The sequence below is a fragment of the Hippocampus bargibanti genome, linkage group LG12 (genome assembly GCF_051943395.1).
Source record: "Hippocampus bargibanti isolate YZ-2025 linkage group LG12, ASM5194339v1, whole genome shotgun sequence".
Classification (NCBI taxonomy): Eukaryota; Metazoa; Chordata; class Actinopteri; order Syngnathiformes; family Syngnathidae; genus Hippocampus; species Hippocampus bargibanti.
The window spans coordinates 1,013,647-1,036,585 of record NC_142745.1 but is presented as its reverse complement, the minus strand read 5'-3'; the positions used below and the strand labels follow the sequence as shown (position 1 = coordinate 1,036,585).

Genomic DNA, 22,939 nt, shown 5'->3' with positions numbered 1-22,939 from the left:
AAAACACTTTGCTGGATTTTTTTTTTCTTCAAATGATGCAAAACAAATACAAAGAAAAATAATCCATGAAAGCAAATATAAAATTGAATCAAGTGTCTTTAAGTGCAACACTCAAAAGCTTCACCATTGAGGCCACAAATAAAAAATAAATAAAAACATAATCAATGCATAATTTCCCCATTGCGGGACGAATAAAGGTATTCTGATTCTGATTCTGATTCTGATAACACAGAGAAGAAATGTAGGCTGAACATAAAAAAAAAATAGAAAGGGATTGCCCGGGCACAGCAAAAAAAAAAAAAAAAAAAAAAAAAACAAACAAACCAAAGAATAAAAAAACAATAAATAAAATAAATAAGCATTTGAAACACACAGCTACATGCTGCATACACACACACAAAAAAAAAAAAAAATAAAATTGAAAGGTCGCTAGTCATCAACCAAACAAACCAAATCATCGCGTTACGGTAACGACGAAAAAATAACACATGGCCGTCGGCGCAACTGGCGAGTGGCCAACTTTAGCTAGCGTAGCGCTAGCCACTTTTAACTCTTCCACTAGGAAGACAGGCAGAACCCGTTAGCTTTTCATTTTTGGTCAGCAAAAGTCACCAAGCAACAACAACAAGAACAAAACCAGTGTCTGAAAGTCATGACAAAAACGTTAGCGGACACCAGGGCAGACACCTCTGAAAAGTTGCCTGCCCGGCCATGAAGTTGCCTGCCCCATTTTTCACAACTTGAAACACAAGAAGACGATTAATTGCAAAAAAAAAACAAAAAAAAACATTGTTGCAAAGTATTAAGGATGTAACCTACCACAAATGCTCCCTTGCTTAATTTATCGTAAATATTCCATGATTTTGCTCCAGTTGGGTCATTTGTCCACACGCTGTTGAAGCGTCGTCTGCTACAAGCCACGCGAACTCCTCTTTCCACGATGCTTTTAATGTACGTTGAATTTCTAAGCGCCTTTCAAAACTCTCAAGGACACTTTCCAGTCACGGGATAATGTACGTTTACCTTTTGTAGCGTCATAAATGTTGTTAGCTTCTTTTGAAGCTTTCTTCTGGGGCTGAGCTTGTGTGCGTCTACTTTGGAAAATGAGATGCAAATGCACGACCTTATAACGCTCGGGAAAGTCCGAAGCACGAAGCAAGCTTCTGATTGGCTGCCGTGCCGAGTATGTAAATTGCAGAAACAAACTGAAATTCCAATTTCCAAACCGAATGAAGATTTCGAATAAAAATTGGTCCAACGTTTGCTTTATTAAATAAAGCAAACGTATGATTTAAAAAAAAAAACTTTTTTTTTCTTTTTTTTTCTTGAAGAAGTTGTCGGCCCGACGCAAACGTTGGACACCCCGGACGTCCGAAATAGCAGATGCTGTTTCAAACACTGACGAAACAAAAAAAATGTCAATTTTGTCAATTTTGCGTCATCGTCTTGTGCCTGCAAATGTTGGTAGCAATCACAACGACACCAGGAACACGGACCTAAAAACGGAGCTTCCAAATGAATCCAAATTCATGCATCTTGATCCTTTTTTTTTGTGGGTCCATGTTGCGAAGATTTGGGGTGGTGTAATTTCCAAATCAAACTGGAAAAAAATGGCACACCCGTTCTCATATTATCTACCAGTAAGACTTTAGTTCGCTGAAGAAGCATCTTGGATAAGAAGCGAAACGTCCAACACCTTCAAAGAAGTACAGATGACGGACGGCTGAAGAAACCTTTTCATCAATTTCACATTGATCGCTTTGGAGAAAAAAAAATGACTTGTAAATCCACATCCTTACACTCATTGTAGGACGAGCAAATTGGATGAGGAAAAAGTAGCGTCTTGGATGGAGCGCAAAGGCAATGAGTGCGCACGGCGAGGGAGTGTTTGGGGGTGTTTGGGGACACAACATTCAAAAGTGTAAGCGACTGTACAAGGACGACGACGACATGCTCCGTTCAACTTGTTTCATGCCCATCAATGTGACGGAAGTCAACACGGAGCGTCCCGGCGACCGATCGCTTTGCGCATCCCATTCGTCGCCTGCAAAAGAGCCCGGCGACCATTCAGAAGGAGCTGAGGGCCTCCAAAGCCACCTCGTAGCAGAATTTATATTGTTCCTGCACAAAGAGACAAACGGGGGTGTGAGTCACGCATCTGTCTTTGGTGAGAAACAGGAGCAATGGAAAGACTGGTCGCTGACCATGGTCTCCACCATGTTGGTCTTGTTGTTGCGCAGCGTTTTGACCGTGTGGAAAACATCCACGATGTTCTGCTGCTGGATCATCTCGTTGATGCTGCACATGGCGCAGAAGGTTCCCGAACGGCCGCCGCCGGTGCTGCGCCGGACGGAGCAGGAAAACAACAAATGAGACCAGAACGCCAACATCAGACTTTGGAACGTATCGAACCTTGTAGAAACCTGTGTTTTAGAACTCATTCACTGCCAGACCATGTGCAAAAAAATGTGTCTACTCCAGTGCCAGGGTTTTTGTCATTTTCACTTAAATTGCAGGACCCACACAATATTGAGTTTTAGGACTACATAAACATTCACTGCAGTTTGGAATACACACTTTTCGCCTTATACAAAGTTCGTAAGTCAAGATACCACTGTATTTTTCTATCTCTATCGCTCTATATTTATTTAGTTTTTTTTTTGTTTGTTTCCTTTATTTCCTTTCCTCTTCCTTTCATAACTTTGCTGATGTGTTACTTGCAGGTAGAGTGAACACTAGCGTCAATGGCTGCCGCTGCTCACCCGCCCCAAAAAAATCCTGTGACTGTAAAGTGTCCTTGAGAGTTTTGAAAGGCGCTTAGAAATCAAATTTCTTCTTATGATTATTATCTTTTGAAGGCAACTTTCACATCAAAAATCTTCAAAGGACAACCGACGCCTCCGGACAACTTGTGTCCATAATTTGTAAAATGGCCTCAAATGACTTCTACTGAGCGTATTTTACAAAGATTCAACCGCATATAGCTGGATTTTACGTTTTAAGACTGGCGATGAATATTCAGGAAGTCTTGTTTTCGAGTTGGTGACGATTCCTGACGTGACGTCACGGAGGGAACGCCCATGACTGAGAAAGTTACACACAATGCATTTTGGGTACTTTGTTTGGTCTGAAAACTTCATGTTGATGGCGAAATTAGAAGGAAAACGTCATAAATAACGCGATCGTGAATCCTTGTGTGTTGCACCAAGACTACTATTTGATACTAGTTGACACAAATTCCCAGCAGACAAATCAGCCCATTTCCAACGGAGCTTGGGCGCCATCTTGTGCATTTTCTGGGCGCTACATTGGAGTCCAGATGGCTCGAGTTGATACGGAAGGACTTCTTTAATCGATTGCAAACATTTATGCTTTCCTCTTCAGAACTATTTGAATTATATTCATAACTGGATGAGTAACAAGAAAGCATCTTCTCTGAATCTGAACTCTCTGAAGCCATTGTTTTGATTCTGGAGCAGAGCAGTTTGTGGGTGGGCCAATTCTAATGTGACGTGATGAACAAGGGGGCGGGACGTTCTGAAACTCGCCATTTCTGAGGTCATTTTGAAGTAGTTTTGGGACACTTGAAGTCATTTCTATTGTTTTGCATTTGACTAAAAAATCAGCCTGCACTGCTTTGGGTATTTTAGATGCTATAAAACGTTTTTCTGATGTCAGTTAGGAAACAAAAAAATGGTGTCGGTTGTCCTTTAAAAAATCCACCCACTGTTGTGACCGATGACCATGTGACATTCAAGTGTCGAGAAGAAAAGTCCTTGTGAATACGTGTCCATGTTTTGGCGTTCGATGAATGCCCGCGTGGGCGAGCGGAGGTTAACAAACTGACTGCGCAAAATCAAGGCGCTGCAGTTTGTTCTTTCTTTTCAGCCGGTAGCGATTAGCTTCGTGTCCACACGACACATGTTTGACGTTGCTACTTGGGGTTTATTTGATGCTGGCTTTTCTTTTCGCTCTCAAAGTCCGTCTGAAAGGCTTTACAAAATGATGTCCTGGCCAGGAGGTCACACGCTTTCTTTACAAAACTTCATCACACAACGAAAAAACTGTGAAATAGCTTAACGCTGGCCGGCTCTTTTTGAAGCCGTGCTGTGAAACACCAATTTAGGTTGTCTCTCTGAGATGATATGAAATATAAATGATGATAAAAATGACACTAAAAGTTATAAAATGGACAAATGAACTGTAAACAGTATATAATAATATTCAAAAGAAAATGTTGCTTAAAGACCGACGTCTCCGGAAAAGTCGTGTCCATAATTTGTCAAATGGCTTCAAATGACTTCTACTGAGCGTATTTGACAAAGATTCCACCGCATATGGCTATATTTTACGTTTTAAGACTTGCGCTGAATATTCCGGAAGTCTTGTTTTTGAGTTGGTGACGAGTCCTCACGTTACGTCACTGAAGGAACACCCCTGACCGAAAAAAGGACACATTGTAGCAGTCCTTCCATCACGTCATTGCATTTTTATGTATTTTGATCCAAAAATGTCATGTAGGACCAAAAAGAGGCAGAAGAGGGCGACAAAGCTCCATGTAAGGAATTTATCAAACGGGCTGATTAAAAAATTTATTCATTGCAGAATAAATTCTTTAATCGATTGCAAACATGTATGCTTTCTTCTTCAGAACTATTTGAATCATATTCATAACTGGATGAGTAACAAGAAAGCATATTCTCCCAATCTGAAGCCATTATTTTCTGACGCCACGAACAAGGGGGCCATTTTTTTTTTTTGCAGATTTTGGACACTTTAAGTCATTTTTATTGGTGTTTTGCATTTGACTAAAAATATCATACTTTTGGGTATTTTAGATGCTATAAAACGTTTTTCTGATGTCAGTTAGGAAACAAAAAAAATGGTGTCGGTTGTCCTTTAAACATGGCATAATTACACAGGAGGGTGCTTAAAAATAAATAAATAAATAAATAAATAAATAAATAAAAAGGGTAAAGGAAGCCCCTCAACTCACATCGGCATAGTTCCTTGGCTCCAAGATGCCACAGAATCATGTCATTTTGGCCAATGGAGTGAAAAAGTCAGTCATCTTACTTGTCAAATATGCTAATATGCATAACATACAGCACAGCTGAAACGACTGTCCTCTCAGACCTAGCATGCAAGGCACTTAGAATGGCTTTAACAAACATAATAAACATGAAAACGCCAATTTGCCGAGGGGAGCCGTTGCGTGTTTACGCGCCGCCATCTTGGGAAAAACAAAACAAATAATATGACAACACAAAGACACAGAGTCATTCATTCTACAGGACTTGCTGTACCCTCTTTGTTTTAAAAACAACAGATTGACATCGTATACTATCCTGTCGTGTAAGTAAATAAATAAGTAAGTAAAGGAAAAGTGACTTTTGCAAAGGAAACAATAGTTGTAACTCACAGGCAGTGCACCACCGTGCGTCCGTCTCCGCCATCGTACTGCTCCTGCCACTTGGCCAGTCGCCGTACCAGCTGTAGGACGGAACGCTTGGAAAGGGGCGTGTCCCTGTAGGCCGGCCAGCCAATGAACTGGAAGTGCTGCACCAGCCGGTAGCCGTCCTGAGGCTGACCAGAAAACAAACAAACAAACAAACATTGACACTGGCGAGCGTTCAAAATGAGAACATGATCAACGTCAAGCAGGAAGTGGCTGTTGGGAATGCTCCCGTTTAATCATTTTGACGGAAATGAGCTACTGTGACTTTTGCGTCCTCATCCTGCCTTAAACAGCCCCCCCCCCCCCGACCCCTTCATTCAATTTCCCAGTTTGCGCCGGGCCCCCCGGGGCAGCCTTGGCATCCGACACAAAATTCACTACTTTGCATTTTTCCCACATTTCCTAAATGCACACCAACAATTAACACGTTCACCTGCTCCAAACGTAATCATAATAATCATACATGTCATTTATAAGCGCCTTTCAAAACTCTCAAGGTCACTTTACAGTCACAGGATAAGTTTTTCTGTGGGTGAGCAGCGGCAGACACACGCGCCAACGCCACTCAACCCACTCATAGAACGCTAACTAGCCAGCTCACAGAACGCTAATAGCTAGCTTGCTAGCCAGCCGGATATTAAATAGATAGCTCGCTAGATAGCTAGCGGGCCAGCTACATAGCTAATAGATAGCAAAGAGCTAGCAAATAAAGTGCTCTCAAAGACACTTTACAGTCACAGAGAAGCATTGATACAATCATCAATAAAATGCAATTATAAATAGAAACAAGAGTAATGCTGCAAGAAACTAAGTTGAAGTGAGTTGAGCGCTTCCCTTTCGACGGGAGGATCGAGACTGAATTCATAGAGAGCTTTCAATTACAGTTTGGTGACAAGTGGTTGTCAAGGAACTACATTGACGTTGGTTGAGGAGCTTCCCTTTGACACAAGCAGTGTGTCGCTGCCATCTTGTGGCATTTTAGTGCCTAAGGAACTATTTCCAAGTGACCTGAGGCACTCCATTGACATGATTCTGTGACATCTTGGAGCCAAGGAACTATGCCGATGTATTTATTTATATACTACCCTCCTGTGTAATTATGCCACGTTTAGAGGACAACCGACAGCATTTTTTTGGTTTCCTAACTGACATGACGAAAACCGTTTGATAGCATCTAAAAGAGGCAAAAGACGCAGGCTGATATTTTGAGTCAAATGCAAAGCACCAATCAAAATGACTTCAAGTGTTCGGAGGTGTCTGTTGTCATTTAAGCGTTCATTTCTATTCTCCACTAGTAGCGGGAGAGGGTTGGCAGTTCCAAGGCTATTTTTTCCCCAAATACATTTTCTGGAATGTTGCAGCAAACATGCGAGAAAGTCTGTCGTCGTCCCCCCCCTCCCCCCCGCCTCCCGGCTTAACACCCTCAATTCCACCTCTGCCCCCGAGCGGCGTCAACGTGTAGACACAATGGCCACTATTTCACGCTTGGCCGGCTCCGAGTGCCACAAATGGGGAGAGCTCGACAACGGCGGAGCAGAACGACAACCGGGCGGTGCTCCGGATTCGTCAGACAGTGATCACGGCAAAGGGGGGGGGGGGGGGGGGACTCGTACCCGCGCCATGTTGCAGATCCTGAAGATGCGGTTGATGATGTCATCATCAATGTCCGCCGAGATGAACTCCACCTGGACGGGACCGTAACAGCACGAGCTCTTCTCCGGCCAGTACTGCATGCACAGCTGCCCAAAGGAGGGGTGATTGATGGGTGTTATTTCTCTTTCTCATCTACTTATCTCCGGATGTATTAACTTATGTATTTGTCTATTGATGTATTTAATCCTGGGACGAAGGAACGTTTGAAGTTGTTCTTGCACTACCTGGGCGGCATCCATCTCGTTGAGCATCACGATAGAGGAGCAGTTGTAGTCAAAAACCAGCCTCCAGAAGTCACCCGTGGTATTTGGCAAAGGATGCTGGGTAACGATGAAGGCCGCTGGCTGCTTGTGGCTCTGTGGGGGGTGTTGAAGGTGAGGAGGGATATCTTCTGACTTGCTTCAAACGAGTCCTGACTTACGTCCATGAGGGCCGCGTTGATATAATTGGAGCTCTCGCCATCCACCGAGATGAGAAACGGCAGGCAGCGGTCGGCCGAGAGGACGTCCATGCTCCGGTTCTTGTCGTGGTTCCGGGGCAGCAGACCCACGCTGCAGTCCTCCGGCCTCACTCTAGGGGTCACTATGTTGAGAGTCTGGCAAAATATAAGAAAAAAAACATTCACAAATGAATTAATAGGCATAAATCAATACATAAATACATAAACACGTAAATAATAAGAAGCAACTGCTTTATAGCAATTGTGATGTTAGCCTGGAAGCTAGCAATTTCCATCAGATAAACCTTGATGAACAAAAGCACCCTCACACAGTGACATTTCTTGCGAGGGACTCGGGTCCAATTGTTTCGATGGTCCATACATTTCAAGAATGGAAGCTGATGCTAATTTTCATTAGCCCATCCCTGGTATTTCGCCACATATGTTAGCATCAAGCTAACACACTGACTATTGACGCTATTGTCTCCTATCCTTTGACGAGAGTAAGAATAGGTTTCACAAACAGGATTTTTCAACAGAAATCAGATTAATTCATATTAATTTAGATTAATTAAGACTAATACTTTTATTGATGATCAAAATGATTGAAATCTCGGACAATATCAATTTTACATCTGAGGAAGAAAAGGGTGCCAGACGTTCTGACCTGGAACTCGTCTTTAATCTGACTGGAGTTGGTCTGAGGGTCCAGCCTGCTGATGTTGTAGTAGATGGCTCGGAAGTCGCACACGGGAATGGCGGTGTTGCCGCACAAGCACGCCTCCAAGATGGCGTCGTGGACAAACACGTACTGCTCCTGCATAAACACAACGCCACCGTGGCTTCATGACGAGGTTTGAAGTGCTCATTGGAAATCATTTTCCAAAGTTCACCCCCATTGGATAGTCTGACCAAGCAATGTCAAATTTCAATCTTGAGAAGACCCGCCCCCCATCCCACCCAAAAAAAAAACAACAATCTGAGGATTGTCTGAAAAGACTTTTTCAGCTCTACCACCAAACTGGATTAAAATAAGTAAAGATAAATATTAAACTGGGTAAACAGAGCCTTAAAGGACAACCGACACCTCCAGATATGTTGCGTCACTCACAGAAAAAATTCTCCTGTGATTGTAAAGTGACCTTGAGAGTTTTTAAAGGCGCTTATAAATGAAATGTATTATTATTATTTTAATTATTATTATTACTTCAACTCAAAACACTTGAGTGATTTGTATTTTTTATTTTGCAAGTCATTTTGCAGATTTTGCCGCTGACTGAAAATGAGGTTGCGCCGCAATGTTCCCGCACTCGGGATCAAGCGGCTTCTTTGTGCTCCAACGGGCGCGCCGCATGCTAATGTCGCCGCCCTCTCGGCCCACTTTGCGCCGGCGCATCTGTTGTTGCAACTCTGCCGCGCTGAATGTTGATTTCGGCCCCGGCGGAGGGCAGACTTTTAAAAATGGTTTCACCCCCTCCAGGCCATTGTCTACGCTCGTGACAGGCCACACGCACACACACACACACACACATGCACATGCACACACACACACACACACACACACACACACACACACACACACACACGGCAAACTCCTCCACCTCTGCCTTTTAGAAGATTAATTGCTCTGCGCAGTTTAGACGAGGATTACAGACGCATCCAGCAGCCTCGACACTGACACAAATGACTCTCACTCAGTGAACACGCGCGCACTCACGCACGCACGCACACGCCATTCACTAGCGATTTGTTCACGGCTGTCAATCAACACTAACAGCATGCAGCCGGAGCGCTCTGTTGTCTTCTATTCCGGAGGTGACGTCAAAGGTTTTTTTTTTTTTTTTTTTTAACGTACGGTAAATATCGATTGAACTAAAGTGTCAAAGCGTCGGATTAGCTGAGTTTCTATTTGTGCATGCAGGTGGGGGTTGGGGAGGGGGGGGGGGGGGGGGGTAGATCGGATGTCTGGCGTTTGGTTTGAAGAAGACATTGTAGCGTCCAGGCGTACTAGCCGTCCAGGTATATTTCATTTTTGTCTGACTACGACCAAATTTGAATCACATTAAACATCGTTCCTTCATTTTGAAGCTTCAAAATCCACAAGGCTAATAGCGAAACGGCTATTTTGTTCAAATTACCCGAGTAGATGAGGAAAAAAAATGACTCTCAACAAACCATATTTGACAATACACAGGAAGTCGGCCATTGTGAATTGAAAAGAACTTTTTAGATGCAAAAAAATTAGCCCTGAAGCAGCGTCTGAAACTCATGTCAAAAAGTTGCCGGACACGCGGGCAGACAACTCTGAAAAGTTGCCTGCCTGACCAGAAAGTTGCCTGCCCCATTTTTCACAACTTGAAACACAATAAGACGAAAATCGCAACAAAAAACAAACAAACATTGTTGCGAAGTATAAAGGATTTTTTTTAATTGAAGGACAACCGACGTCACTTTTTTGTTTCCTAACTGACATCAGAAAAACGTGTAAAACGAGTATGCAAAATTGTCATTTGCACACTCGGCACTGGTAGCCAATCAGAAGCCTGTTTCGTGCTTCGGACTACACCATGACTGAAAAGTGTACTTGAGAGTTTTGAAAGGCGCTTAGAAAGAGGAGTCCACTTGGCTTGTAGCGGTTTGCTTTTAGCTTTTGCTTTATTGAATAAAACAAAGGTTTGACTTGAAAAAAAAATCACTTGAAAAAAAGTTGTCGGCCATCTGGGCCGAGACGTTTTGAAAGTTGTACACCCGACGTAAAAGTTGTACGCCCCTGGCCGCCGGACAGACGCTATTTCAAACACTGCCTAAAGTTAGCAAAAGGAAATTTAGAACTCATTCCCATCACGAATAGCCCAACAAAAGACAAAACAGTCTGTGATTTCGGCTTGGAGTCGCTCTGTTTTTTTTTCAGGTGATGTCCCAAATTGTTTGCCTGAGCAGCGTAAACATTGGTAGAGAATGTTTTATCGTGAACAAGTCCACAAAAATAAGTCTTCAAAATCCCTGTCCCACAAGTCCTTCCTTACCTCCGTCTGGACCATGTTGACTCTTTGCGACCTGAGTTCACGGATGCAGTTGAAGACGTCCACCACGCCTTCGTTCTCCGCCATGTCCAGCATGATGTCCACAGCAACGAAGCAGCCCGTCCGGCCAGCGCCAGCGCTGTCACGAAAAAAGCCACACACTTGATCATTTTCCTATTTTAGACTGCTTACAACACTTAGAACAATTTTCCAAAGAGAAATAAATTGAGATGCCATCAATCTCTTGCTTTGATCGCAACACAATTACACAACGAGTGAAATTGTATTTTGGTGTTACGTTCCCTTTTGAGTCGCATCGCTGTACTTTTGTTTCCCTTTTGTAGAAAAATGTCACAAAATGCCACAGACTTTCATAACATGACGTCAAGTGTTTATGTGACACATCCTGAGCGATGGATGGAGGGAGGGAGCCATGAGAGAGATGGATGGACGGATGGATGGATCCATTGATTAATGGATGGATGGAGAAGGGAGGTGTGAGGAGGAGAAAAGAATGAGACGGAGGAGAGAAAGGCGGGAAGTGGGCTGGGGTGGGGGTCTCTGCAGATTACCTGTCACCTGAGTGATTAATGTCGACTTGGCAACACTTTAGGTGTGTGTGTGCGCGTGCTTGTGTGTGTGTTTGTGTAAAAAAAAGTTTATTTTTTTTAAAAGAGCAATATTTGAGTCGTAAAAAAAGTGTGTCCGAACGGACTGATAAGGAGATATTGGACAGAGCAATGCACAAAGATGTGAGACAATGTCTTTTCATGCTACAGCTTCGTGTTTGCTTTCATCATTTAGCTTGTAGTTGACGTGCACGTACGCTCCACTATGACGTCCCTGATCCACTGCTGAAAAGGATGCTTTGATCCTCTCCTCTTTCATCTAAAACTGCTTCATGTCATCACAAAGAGGGTACAGCAAGTCCTGAAGAATGAAAGACTCTCCGTGTCTTTGTGTTGTCATATTATTTGTTATTTTTGTTTTGTTTTTCCCAAGATGGCGGCGCGTGAACGCGCAGCGGCTCTCCTCTCCCTCCCGGCAAATTTTATGTTTATTATAAAGTCATTCTAAGTGCCTTGCACGCTGGGTCCGAGAGGACAGTCATTTCATCCGTGCTGGATGTCATGCATATTAGCATATTTGACAAGAAAGCTGACTTTGACAAAGTACTTCCGCTGAGCGTGGAAGCAGCTTTCTATCTATCACACCTTCACTCAACACCGAGATGAGAGAAATACAAAAGGATTGCCGGAGAAACAAACACCAAAAGTTGTTTTAAGGAAGTGAAAAAAAATGGGAAAGGGCAGATCCAAAATGCATGATGCAAAGTCCGCCGCCTCGTGAGCATCAAGGTACGATTGTTTACTGGGAAACCCCCGCAGTCGTCTTCCTCGTTCGACCCCTTTCAAAGGATGAACGAGAGATTGTACACAAGAGACACGGAATGCAGTAAACAAAGTCCTCGGCAGATAAACTAGCAGTTGTAACGTTTGTGATCAAAAGGCCCAAGTGCGATCAAAGCTGCTGTCTTCGTTGGATCTCGTGTGTTGCATTTTGACTCAACTCTGGGAACATTTCCACCTTCCCTTGCATGGAATTAAATACAAAGACAACTATTGAGGTCACCCCAAACAACAACCAAAAATAAATAAACACACAAATAAATACATTAAAACAGATACCCATAAACTAACAAACAAATAAAAATACATAAATACACATATAAATAAATACAGTAAAGTCTCGTTATATCGATATCGGATATATCGATAGTCCCGGTTATATCGATATTTTTTCGGACTCCCTTGAATATCGATATAACGAGACTTTACTGTAGATATGCATATCAATAAATAGAGAGAGAGGTAGAGAGAGAGAGCGAGAGAGAGAGAAAAAGAGAGAAAGAGAGAGAGAAACAGAGAAAGAGAGAGAAAGAGAAGTAGGTAGGTCAACGACGGACGGACAGAGAGAGAGAGACAGAGAGAGAGAGCGCTAGCTAGCTGGATAGCTAGATAGATAGATAGATAGATAGATAGATAGATAGATAGATAGATAGATAGATAGATAGATAGATAGATAGATAGATAGATAGATAGATAGATGTACCTGCAGTGAGCCACAATGGGCCCAGCGTCTGGAGGGTTGAGGAACTTGACCTGTCGTATGAAACCCAACAGCCCGGTGGCATAGCAAGGAACGCCGTGGTCGGGCCAGCTGGTGAAGTGGAACTGGCGCAGTTCTCGTAACTCGTGGTGACCCTTCTGTAAGGAAAATAAAGGAGATACATATGTTATCATTGGGGCGGTAGGGGATACCCTGAACCGCTTGCAAGCTAATAACAGAGCACACAGAGATGCATCCATCTCCCGTCTCAGCACGATGGGGGACAGAGCTTTCAGCTGCTCCGCCCCCAAACTCTGGAACTCACTTCCACCTAACATCCCTTCTTACGGCAAATGGTCGCCATGTCATTTTTACTACCGTATCCAGATCTCTTACCTCAAATGTTTTCCCCAAACAATCAACGCAAATAAATAAATAACTACACAAATATCTAATTAAAATTAGCCAAAACAACAGCTTGTATCTAGAAAAACCTGGACAGTAAACCCTTTCAATCGTACGTCAATGCACAAATAGCGAGTAAATTGGGACGTAATCTAATGGAAAGTGTGGTGTAGCGGCGTCCTTCCGTGTTCCCGCGTACGAAGATTTCCATCGTCACGTTCGCAACCTTGCGTTTGTCCTCTGTGGGAAGTGTGCCTGGTCATCCCTTTATCCTCCACCTGAGCTCGGAATGGAGGGTGCGGGGGTGGAGGGGGTGGCGCTACAATGACCCCAGAGATCCTGAAGAGAGAAGGACGAGACCCTCTCCTTTGAGGACCTGCTCGGTCTATGGCTCCGTGGGTGGAATCGATTCCGGTGAATTATTGAAGAGGGAGGTGCGCAGAGGTATGGATCCACCAGTAGATGGGAAGAAAGAAAAAAAAAAGTAATGATGGAAACTTGCTCTTCCTCTCCAAGACATCTCCTCACAAATGTTGCAAAATCCACCGCTCGTCCGCCGGTGATTATGTGGAGGAGGATGACGATGATGTACATCCGAGGGATATTAAATATTAAAGGACAACCGACGTCTCCGGACAGGTTGTGTCCATTATTTGTAAAATGGCATCAAATGACTTCTACTGAGCATATTTGACAAAGATTCCACCGCATATAGCAATATTTTACGTTTTAAGACTCGCGCTGAATATTCCGGAAGTCTTGTTTTTGAGATGGTGACGAGTCCGTGCGTGACGTCACTGAAGGAACACTCCTGACTGAAAAAAGGACACATTGTAGCAGTCCTTCAATCACGTCAATGCATTTGGCTGTACTTGTTTGGTCTGAAAACGTCATGTTGCACCAAAAAGAGGCAGAAGAGGGCGACAAAGCTCGTTGCTACCTCAGAAACGAGACAACTCTCTGAGAAACAAGCTAACTAGCTAGCTCACAAACCAGCAAAACATCCAAACAGTAACAACCAACTTGCTAACCAACCTACCAACCAACAAGCTAACTAATAATTAAACACGACACACAACAAGACAATCGTTTTTTTGAGAGTTTTGAAAGGTGCTTAGGAATAAAATGGTTGATTATTATTACTGCCGAGCAAGGGATCGAACTTATGTAACGAACTACCAAGCAAACAAACAAGCTAGCATGACTTTCATTCCAGTCATGTCTGATTACAGTGAAGTTGTTGTTCCTCGTGTACCGATACTTCGGCGCGTTTCTTTGCAAACTCAATCCATTCACGTTCTTTCATGCAGGCAACCGTTTTGCCTTCTTGACCTTGTCAACAAGAATGACGTCCCCCCTCCAGAACCACCCCCACCCTTATTGCTTTCCCGAGCAAAGTCTCACACTGCCACGTTCTGACGTTCCTTAATCTCCCGGCGGATTAGCTTTCGATGAACGGGGCGGCCATGTTACGATGAAAAGACTTAAGCAGGTGACGAACTTGCCCTGCTTCACGGCTTCATGCCGTCTTTTGTTGTGTTGTCGCAGGCGCTCGCCAAGGCCGACGGCAAATCGCATGCACGCAAATTCATTCGCCACACGCGAGAAAAAAACACACCTAAATACGCACACGAGTATAAACACACACGTGGAAGTGATCGCGATTAGCGTAGTTGAAAGGACAACCGACACCATTTTTTTGTGTTTCCTAACTGACATCAGAAAAACCTTTGATAGCATTTAAAATACCCAAAACACGCAGGCTGATATTTTTAGTCAAATGCAAAACACCAATAAAAATGACTTCGAGTGTCCCAAAACTACTTCAAAATAACCTCAGATAGTTCAGGATACTCCGTCACAAACTGCCTTGCTCCAGAATCAAAACAATGGCTTCAGAGAGTTCAGATTGGGAAAAAGAAGCTTTCTTGTTACTCATCGAGTTATGAATATGATTCAAATAGTTCTGAAGAGGAAAGCATAAATGTTTGCAATCGATGAAAGAAGTCCTTCCGTATCAATTTGAGCCATCTGGACTTCAACGTAGCGTCCCAGAAAATGCACAAGATGGCACACAAGCTCCGTTGGAAATGGGCTGATTTCTCTGCTGGGAATTTGTGTCAACTTACGCTTTCTTTATGCGTGTTACCGCAATTGGCTGCCACACAACGATTCACCATGGCGTTGTTTATGTAGTTTTCCTTCTAATTTTGCCATCAACACGGTGTTTTCAGAGGAAAAAAAGTACCCAAAATGCATTGTGTGTCGCTTTCTCGGTCAGGGGCGTTCCCTCCGTGACGTCACTTAGGGCATCGTCATCAACTCGAAAACAAGAATTTATGACTATTCCGCGCGAGTCTTAAAAGGTAAAATATAGCTATATGCGGTGGAATCTTTGTCAAATGCGCTCAGTAGAAGTCATTTTACAAATTATGGACGCAACTTGTCCGGAGGTGTCGGTTGTCCTTTAAATGAGCCAACGGTGTGTTCTCAAATTGCTGAAGTAGAAGTGAACAGAGATGAAAAAAAAGATGGGCCACCGTCTCGCAGGAATGTGTTGCTCACCTTTTGTACGGTGAACGTGCGGATGACATACTCGGCCAGCGGTTCCGTCTCCACCAAGGTGACTTTGACGTCGCCGTAAACTTCCGTCTCGTCGGGCCAGTAGCGGACACATTTGACCTAAACACACACACGCCGCCGGTGATCAGGACTTTAAATGAACCTATCGGGGAAAAGGTAGGGTTCCAAATTTGGGCTTTGCTCAAGCTTATAAATCAACAAAAGAGTTCATGAACATGCTTTCAAGTTAAAGGACAACCGACGTCACTTTTTTACTCATCCAGTTATGAATATGATTCAAATAGTTCAGAAGAGGAAAGCACACATGTTTGCAATCGATTAAAGAATTTATTCCGTGCCATTTTGAGGCAAAAATGGGGGGAAATGTCTCACCCAAAAAGAGGCAGAAAATGGCCACCGAGCTCCTGTGACGAATGAATCAGCCCGTTTCCACAGGCTGATAAATTCCTTACATGGAGCTTGGATGCCCTCTTCTGTTTCTTTCTGGTGCAACACGAGGTTTTCAGATGATGGAAGGACTGCTACAATGTGTCCTTTTTTTTCGGTTAGGGGCGTTCCTTCAGTGACGTCACGTACGGACTCGTCACCAAGTCAAAAACAAGACTTCCGGAATATTCAGCACGAGTCTTAAAAGGTAAAATCTAGCTATATGCGGTGGAATCTTTGTCAAATACGCTCAGTAGAAGTCATTTGAAGCCATTTTCCAAATTAGCGACACAACTTGTCCGGAGACGTCGGTTGTCCTTTAAACAATGTCAAAAACAATTGTATTTTCAACCGCTTACACTTTAATGACGTTAGCGTTAGCTTTAGCATTTGGCCACTCACCCTGCCCACCTCCACCAGGTTGGTCATCATGACGATAGAAGCTGAATTCTCCTGCCATACCATCCTCCAGAAATCTCTCACCGTCTCTTGCATGGGACCTGAGGCGCGCACATTAAGTGCATATTGAACACACCCATGTTCAGAGCGTGTGCACGCCAACACACCTCACTCACGCGCACACAAATGCACTCGTGGGAAAACTCCATCACATTCTCAACAGTTGAGTCCAGTTTGGGGTAATGGACTCTTAAATTTGTTGAAGGGATTTTTTTTTTTACGTAGCCGGTTTAAATTTAGGAGGTTGAGGTAATAGCATCCTGACCAAAAGGACCTCTGATCAGCGCAGACACACTCACACACTCGTGCGTAGAATTACCTTGCGTGGCGATGTAATGTCTGGGCCGGTGGTAGCCCTGAGGGACACACAACACAAATGCTTGAAAGACCTTCAAAAGGCTTTGGGGCGTCTGCCCAATGGCAAATGGCGTGCGTTTGGGCTGCTGTCGCCAAACCTGATATACTGTATGTGGTATGTATGGGGGGGGCGGGGGGGATAATTGCTTGCTATAGCTCAACGTTTGAAACAATGAAGATATTTTGCAGTTTTGTTCTGTATGTATGTATGTATGTATGTATGTATGTATGTATGTATGTATGTATGTATGTATGTATGTATGTATGTATGTATGTATGTATGTATGTATGTATGTATGTATGTATTTCTTTCTATGTATGTATGTATTTATCTTTATCTATGTACATGTATATTTATTTGTTTTTATTTATTCACATTTATAAAGAAGAAACAATGAGAAGGTTTCTTCAGCCGTCATCTGTACTTTTTGAAAAAGTACATGTGACGGCTGAAGAAACCTTCTCATCGATGGACCTTCATATATATATATATATATATATATATATATATATATATATATATATATATATATATATATATATATATATATATATACAGTAAAGTCTCGTTATATCGATATCGGATATATCGATAGTCCCAGTTATATCGATACTATTTCTATGCACGCACGGAGAAAATTACATGCAAACAGGGTCGGATATATCGATAGTCCCGGTTATATCGATATTTTTTCGGACTCCCTTGAATATCGATATAACGAGACTTTACTGTATATATAAAATAAAACCTTTTTTGTCTCCCATTTCGAAATATGTCCGTGGCTCAATTCTTTCCCCACAGAAGACGGTGAAAATATTTGTTTTCAGTTTGATTCCACAACAACAAAAGCATAGATTTCATTACTGGCTTTAATGATCCCGGCGTTCCCTGTAAGCAATATATTTCCCATTAATAACGGCTTCTTTTATGACAGGAGAGCGCACAGGCGCTTGCGAATCCAAAGCGAGCTCACCGACATCGAGAGTGAAATTAATTGTTGTCATATTTAAAGCGGACGTCCTTCCTGCAGCTCCATTACATCTCTTAATTATCTTCAAGCCATCTTCCGCCTCCCAGCAGCACAAGTCAAGGTTGTATTCATGCATAAATATCCTATTAAATAATAGCGGGGCTTCCTGGGGGACGCTTGGGGGCGGGTGGAAATGGGGGAGGGAGTGGGATGTTCATCTTCCCTCCACGGGACATGTGAGAGTGACGAACGAGCACATGCCGGCTGACCCTCGTCCTCGCCACAGAGATGAAAACATTTATCACTTTCACATTTTCATGAAAAACACGCACTGAGAAGGCTTTTATAATCACCGTGCGCCTGGGTGGGGGGTCCCCGGGGTGGGGGCGCATTGTTTAGCGTCTTAATTTTCTCATTTCCAAGAACAGCACATTTGTTTGTTATCTCGGATGTCCTCCTCATATCCTTTATCCTCCTCATCACCTTCGCGCTCTTCTCATTAAATCTGTTTGCGTGCCTCTTATGTTACACAAAGATGGTGAAAAGTGAGTGTATTTGAAATTTGGTCGCGTCTATCAAGTGGAAATGCATCAATTGTACAAATGATTGTGAAAAATGGAGCTAAAGTTCATCTGCAGATTTTTTTACTGTCAGTCTATTTATGATGGACAATGGCGTCCAAATTTTGGGTGACTAATCAAAATAGCTTTGCCGCTGAATTTCACAATAAATCAACAAACAAAATGTCGAGCAGAAAGGGCTCTCAAAAAATGCTAAAAAAATATATATAATTTTAGCTTGATGGACTGAAATTTTCAGAAAAATTCCAAGGCGGTAAAACCTCGACAAAATGATACCCAAAATAGACACGTGAAACGAACATAGCAGATGACTTATTTTCAAAGTGTGACGTCATCAGAGTTTTTGTGGTGCATAACATAACTTCAACTTGCTGTGTCAAACCGGCACCCGGGGCCAGAACTTCCATTTGGGACGGAAAGCGGGCAAAGCGGTTTGTACGATTTTATTGCATACGTTATACTTGTTTGTAGTTCTACGGTGGTGTGAAATCACATTCAAGAATTAACCATCAGTCCAAAGAACCGGAGTCCTCTGTTTCGAATGGAAGCACACATTGCTTCGATGAGTTTTTTTTGTGGCACTACTTGTGATAGACATGCCCACCAAATTCCATGCCGCTCAGTCAAATCGGACTATCATCCAAAACGCACCTAAAATGTGTCTACTAATATAAAACAACAGACTTTGTGTGTCTTTTAGGGTCTGGTTTCTATGACTTCACAATGGATATGTCCATCGAATTGTATCAACTTGATTGGCGGGGGTGAATTTTCAAGCGGGCAAAAGGTGCGGTGTGACGGGCAGAGCCGAGGTCAACTCACGTCAATGAAGTTGGCGTTGATGTAGTCGGAATGAGGTTCTCCGTCGAGCAGCTGCAGTCGCACTCTGGTGTGATCGTCTGTGGGGTCAGATAACACCGCAGACAAAATACAACGCGCCTAAAGTTAAGGCGACCCACCAAAGCGCAGCAGTCAACTGACTGCGTGGCACAGACACCCGAAAAATCTACTCTCAAAAATAATCATCATCATAACAATACAAAAAATGGTGTCCGTGTCCAGTAATACCTCAACTTACGAACGCTTTAGCTCACAAATTTTCGCCTTACGAACATTAAATTTGTGAGAATAGAATCTTAATATAATCTCTGCGGATGAACCAAACCACGTTGGCTGGCGGACTAGCTTTCCACACACACTTTGAGTGCAGATGTGGTTAGCTATCGAGTGAAGTACTTTTGCCATGATGGGACCGAAAAAGACCCCACCGGACACAAAAGAAAATGACGGTTGAGCAGAAGAGGGAGATCATCGAAAAATGCAAACGATGTGTGCTTTTGTGTGACTTAGCGTTTAGCGTATGCTAAGTCGACCAATTGCTACATGTAGCTAAGGGTGTTTCTGTGTTGTCTAAGCAACGGTCTCAGGCAATAGAAGAGGTTGAAAAACTTGTTGATTTGGATTAATGAAAAGCAGCTAGCAGGGGACATTGTGAGTGAGGGTATTATCGGCGAGAAAACACGGCAACTTCACTCGGATATCATCAAGAGGCAACTACACCAACGACCATCACAAAGGGCAATAAAAACACTTTATTTGTGATTGTGTTTTATTTATGTATATTATTTATGATCGTACCTTTGCTTGTCTGTGACTGTAAAGTCTCCTTGAGCACTTTGAAAGGCGCTTCAAATGTACTGTATTATTATTATTATTATATAGCACAGGTTATTTCCTTGATTACAATACAATAGCACCTTTATTATACGTAAAATAAGGTATAGTTTGTGTCGTTTTAAGGCTTATTTAGTAGAAAATTATGTTTTATGGGGACCTGGGAACGGATTAGTCTCATTTGTAATGGTTTCTTTATGGGAAATAAATGTTTGGCAGACAAACGTGTCGCCTTACACTTTCTGGGAACCAATTAAGTTCGTAAGCCGAGGTATCAATGTATTCATGGAACCGATCATCGAGACTTTCACGCCGGCCAATGAGTCAACATCCTGCTTTTCTTGCGAGATGTCAAAATGGGGGACGTGACTCACGTGGACTCATCCTCCATAACTTCATCTTGCGGTACCTCCATCCCCCCCCCCCTCCCCCTCATCCCCAATGTCCATCATTGCCTCCATCCATCCCAGCTGACCCGCCCCATTAGCCGGCTGCCGTGTCGCCGCGCCGCCGGCTGGTAATTGCACTGGGCCCGTGTCAGAAACTGTCATAACACCGCGCTGACCTGCGTGGGGAAGCCTGCAAGGGGCGGAGGGGGAGGGGGTCGCTCTGCTACTCTCTAGCCTGGGGAGGGTGGGGGGGGGCTCTAATTGGTCCGACTTGGCAGAAGGTGCTGGCTACAAAACAGCAGAAGAGCTGGACACAGTCCACAGGTTTGAACGAGCGCATTTTGTGTATCATATATGTGTGTGTATGTGCTATCGAAACTCGTTCGACAGTATTTCGAGTTTTAAAGGACAACCGACACCTCCGGATAAGTTGTCAAATGACTTGTCAAAATTCGATTTGACAACGATTCCAGTGTTTATAGCTATATTTTACCTTTTAAGACTCGTGCAGAATATTCAGGAAGCCTTGTTTTGATAACGATGCCCGACGTGACGTCGCAAAGGGAACGCCCCTGACCGAGAAAGCGACACACAATGCATTTTGGGTACATTGTTTTCATCTGAAAACACCGTGTTGATGGCGAAATTAGAAGGAAAACGACATAAATAACGCGCTGGTGAATCGTTGTGTGTCGCAGCCAATTGCGGTAACACGCGTAAAGAAGGTGTAAGTTGACACAAATTCCCAGCGGACAAATCAGCCCATTTCCAACAGAGCTTGTGCGCCATCTTGTGCATTTTCTGGGCGCTACATTGGAGTCCAGACGGCTCCAATTGATACGGAGGACCATCCAACTCAATTTGCCAAGTTGGGCAAAGGTCCGGGAAACCGTCAGTTCTGACTCAAACTGTAGAATATTTCAAGAGTGCCAGTAGCACGATGCTACTGTGCATTATTTGGAAGATTGAGAAAATAATCTATACGCATACGCGCTAATAGGCGTGTAAAGGAGTGTGTGTTGCCCACGTGGAGTTGAGCTGGAAGGGTTAAAAGTCACAAGTCGATTCAGTCATTAACAAGCAGAACTCTTTTGCCGAGCTTTGCTCTCCTCCAGACCTTGTCAGCCTCTTCCATTTTTTTTTTTTTACTTTCAGAGGAAAAAAAGTCAACTCCTCTTCATTACTGGGCAAGTTTAGCAGAGGAAGACGTGGACCGGAGATGACCTCGGTGTTTATATGGAGGCCCAAGGAAAGAAGAATCTTTTTTTTTAATTGGAGACAGACAACTGAAGCCCTGCACTGTGTTCATGTTAGCTGACGGGCTAAAGCTAACCGCAAAATGCAAATAAGCAATAACAGGAAAAATATAGATATATATATATATATATATATAATATGTGAGTGCTCCGGTCTCGAGGTGATGGAAGGCAATTGCAAAAAAATAAATAATAATAATAAATAAATCTTGCAAGTGCTGAACAACACTCGTATTTTTTATGTTTTTTTTTTGCCTCCTTGGCCTAAATCTTCACGACTCGCACAAACACACGCACGCTTGCGTCCGTCACGGATCTCGCTAATCAGTTAACTGGCCGCCGAGTCGTCCAAGCTGGAGGCGTGAGCAAGTTTAATACACTGACTTCTGCGTGCGCACGCGCGTGTGTTTGTGTGTGTGTGTTTATAAACGTGTTGGTGTGGTGTATGCACTAGATATCCATCCGCCTACAACAGGCTGCAGTGCGTGTGTGTGTGTGTGGTGGAGGGTATTAAAGTGTGTAATAGCCTATTAAGTCCACAGCTCCCTCCAGCTGATGTGTCAAACAACTTGGAATGTTGACACTCACACTTGTGCATGCACACGCACAAATAAACACACACACACACACACACACACACACACACACACACACACACACACACACACACACACACACACACACACACACACGTGCGCGCAAGCGAACAGTACAATGGTAGACTTTTGGCGTGTTGTCAGGCATACTTTCTTGAGGGTCGATTTCTGATGGCCTCGCCATGTATAGTAAATTTCACACCGTGAAGTCAAACTGGCTTTTTCCAAAACATAAAAAAAAAGAATAAAAAAAGCTCCATTTGACAATTTGGTGGCTACTCTTTACAGTGCAGAGGTTACGTAGATGAAAAGGCTGAATCCAAAAACTCAACTGGATGAGCTACAGGAAGAAATTATTCCCTTCTTTCTTTCTTTCTTTCTTTCTTTCTTTCTTTCTTTCTTTCTTTCTTTCTTTCTTGCTGTCTGACTATATATATATATATATATATATATATATATATATATATATATATATATAAGATATTTTCCCTAAAGCGCTATAAAATCCATATGTACTGTATTGTATTGTATATTTATTTTGTGGAATGTCAAGCCAAAAT

The 22,939-nt window shown here is 43.1% G+C and overlaps 1 protein-coding gene across 8 annotated transcripts in view; it reads right to left on the bottom strand.

The window, feature by feature from the left end:
• Nucleotides 1–314: 314 nt before the first annotated feature.
• The window catches only part of ptprt (protein tyrosine phosphatase receptor type T), a 127,394-nt gene continuing 104,769 nt past the window's right edge, over nucleotides 315–22,939 (bottom strand). For all 8 annotated transcript variants that reach the window (XM_089009492.1, XM_089009484.1, XM_089009487.1 and 5 more), the window contains 13 exons: nucleotides 19,287–19,363; nucleotides 16,875–16,911; nucleotides 16,499–16,596; nucleotides 15,653–15,769; nucleotides 12,686–12,840; nucleotides 10,577–10,712; nucleotides 8,218–8,367; nucleotides 7,533–7,706; nucleotides 7,336–7,467; nucleotides 7,072–7,197; nucleotides 5,423–5,586; nucleotides 2,205–2,340; nucleotides 315–2,121 (listed from right to left, as the gene is read on the bottom strand). In XM_089009492.1, the coding sequence (XP_088865618.1) occupies nucleotides 2,068–2,121; nucleotides 2,205–2,340; nucleotides 5,423–5,586; nucleotides 7,072–7,197; nucleotides 7,336–7,467; nucleotides 7,533–7,706; nucleotides 8,218–8,367; nucleotides 10,577–10,712; nucleotides 12,686–12,840; nucleotides 15,653–15,769; nucleotides 16,499–16,596; nucleotides 16,875–16,911; nucleotides 19,287–19,363 (1,556 nt within the window). In that variant the 3' untranslated portion in view covers nucleotides 315–2,067. The remainder of the gene's footprint in view (nucleotides 2,122–2,204; nucleotides 2,341–5,422; nucleotides 5,587–7,071; nucleotides 7,198–7,335; nucleotides 7,468–7,532; nucleotides 7,707–8,217; nucleotides 8,368–10,576; nucleotides 10,713–12,685; nucleotides 12,841–15,652; nucleotides 15,770–16,498; nucleotides 16,597–16,874; nucleotides 16,912–19,286; nucleotides 19,364–22,939) is intronic.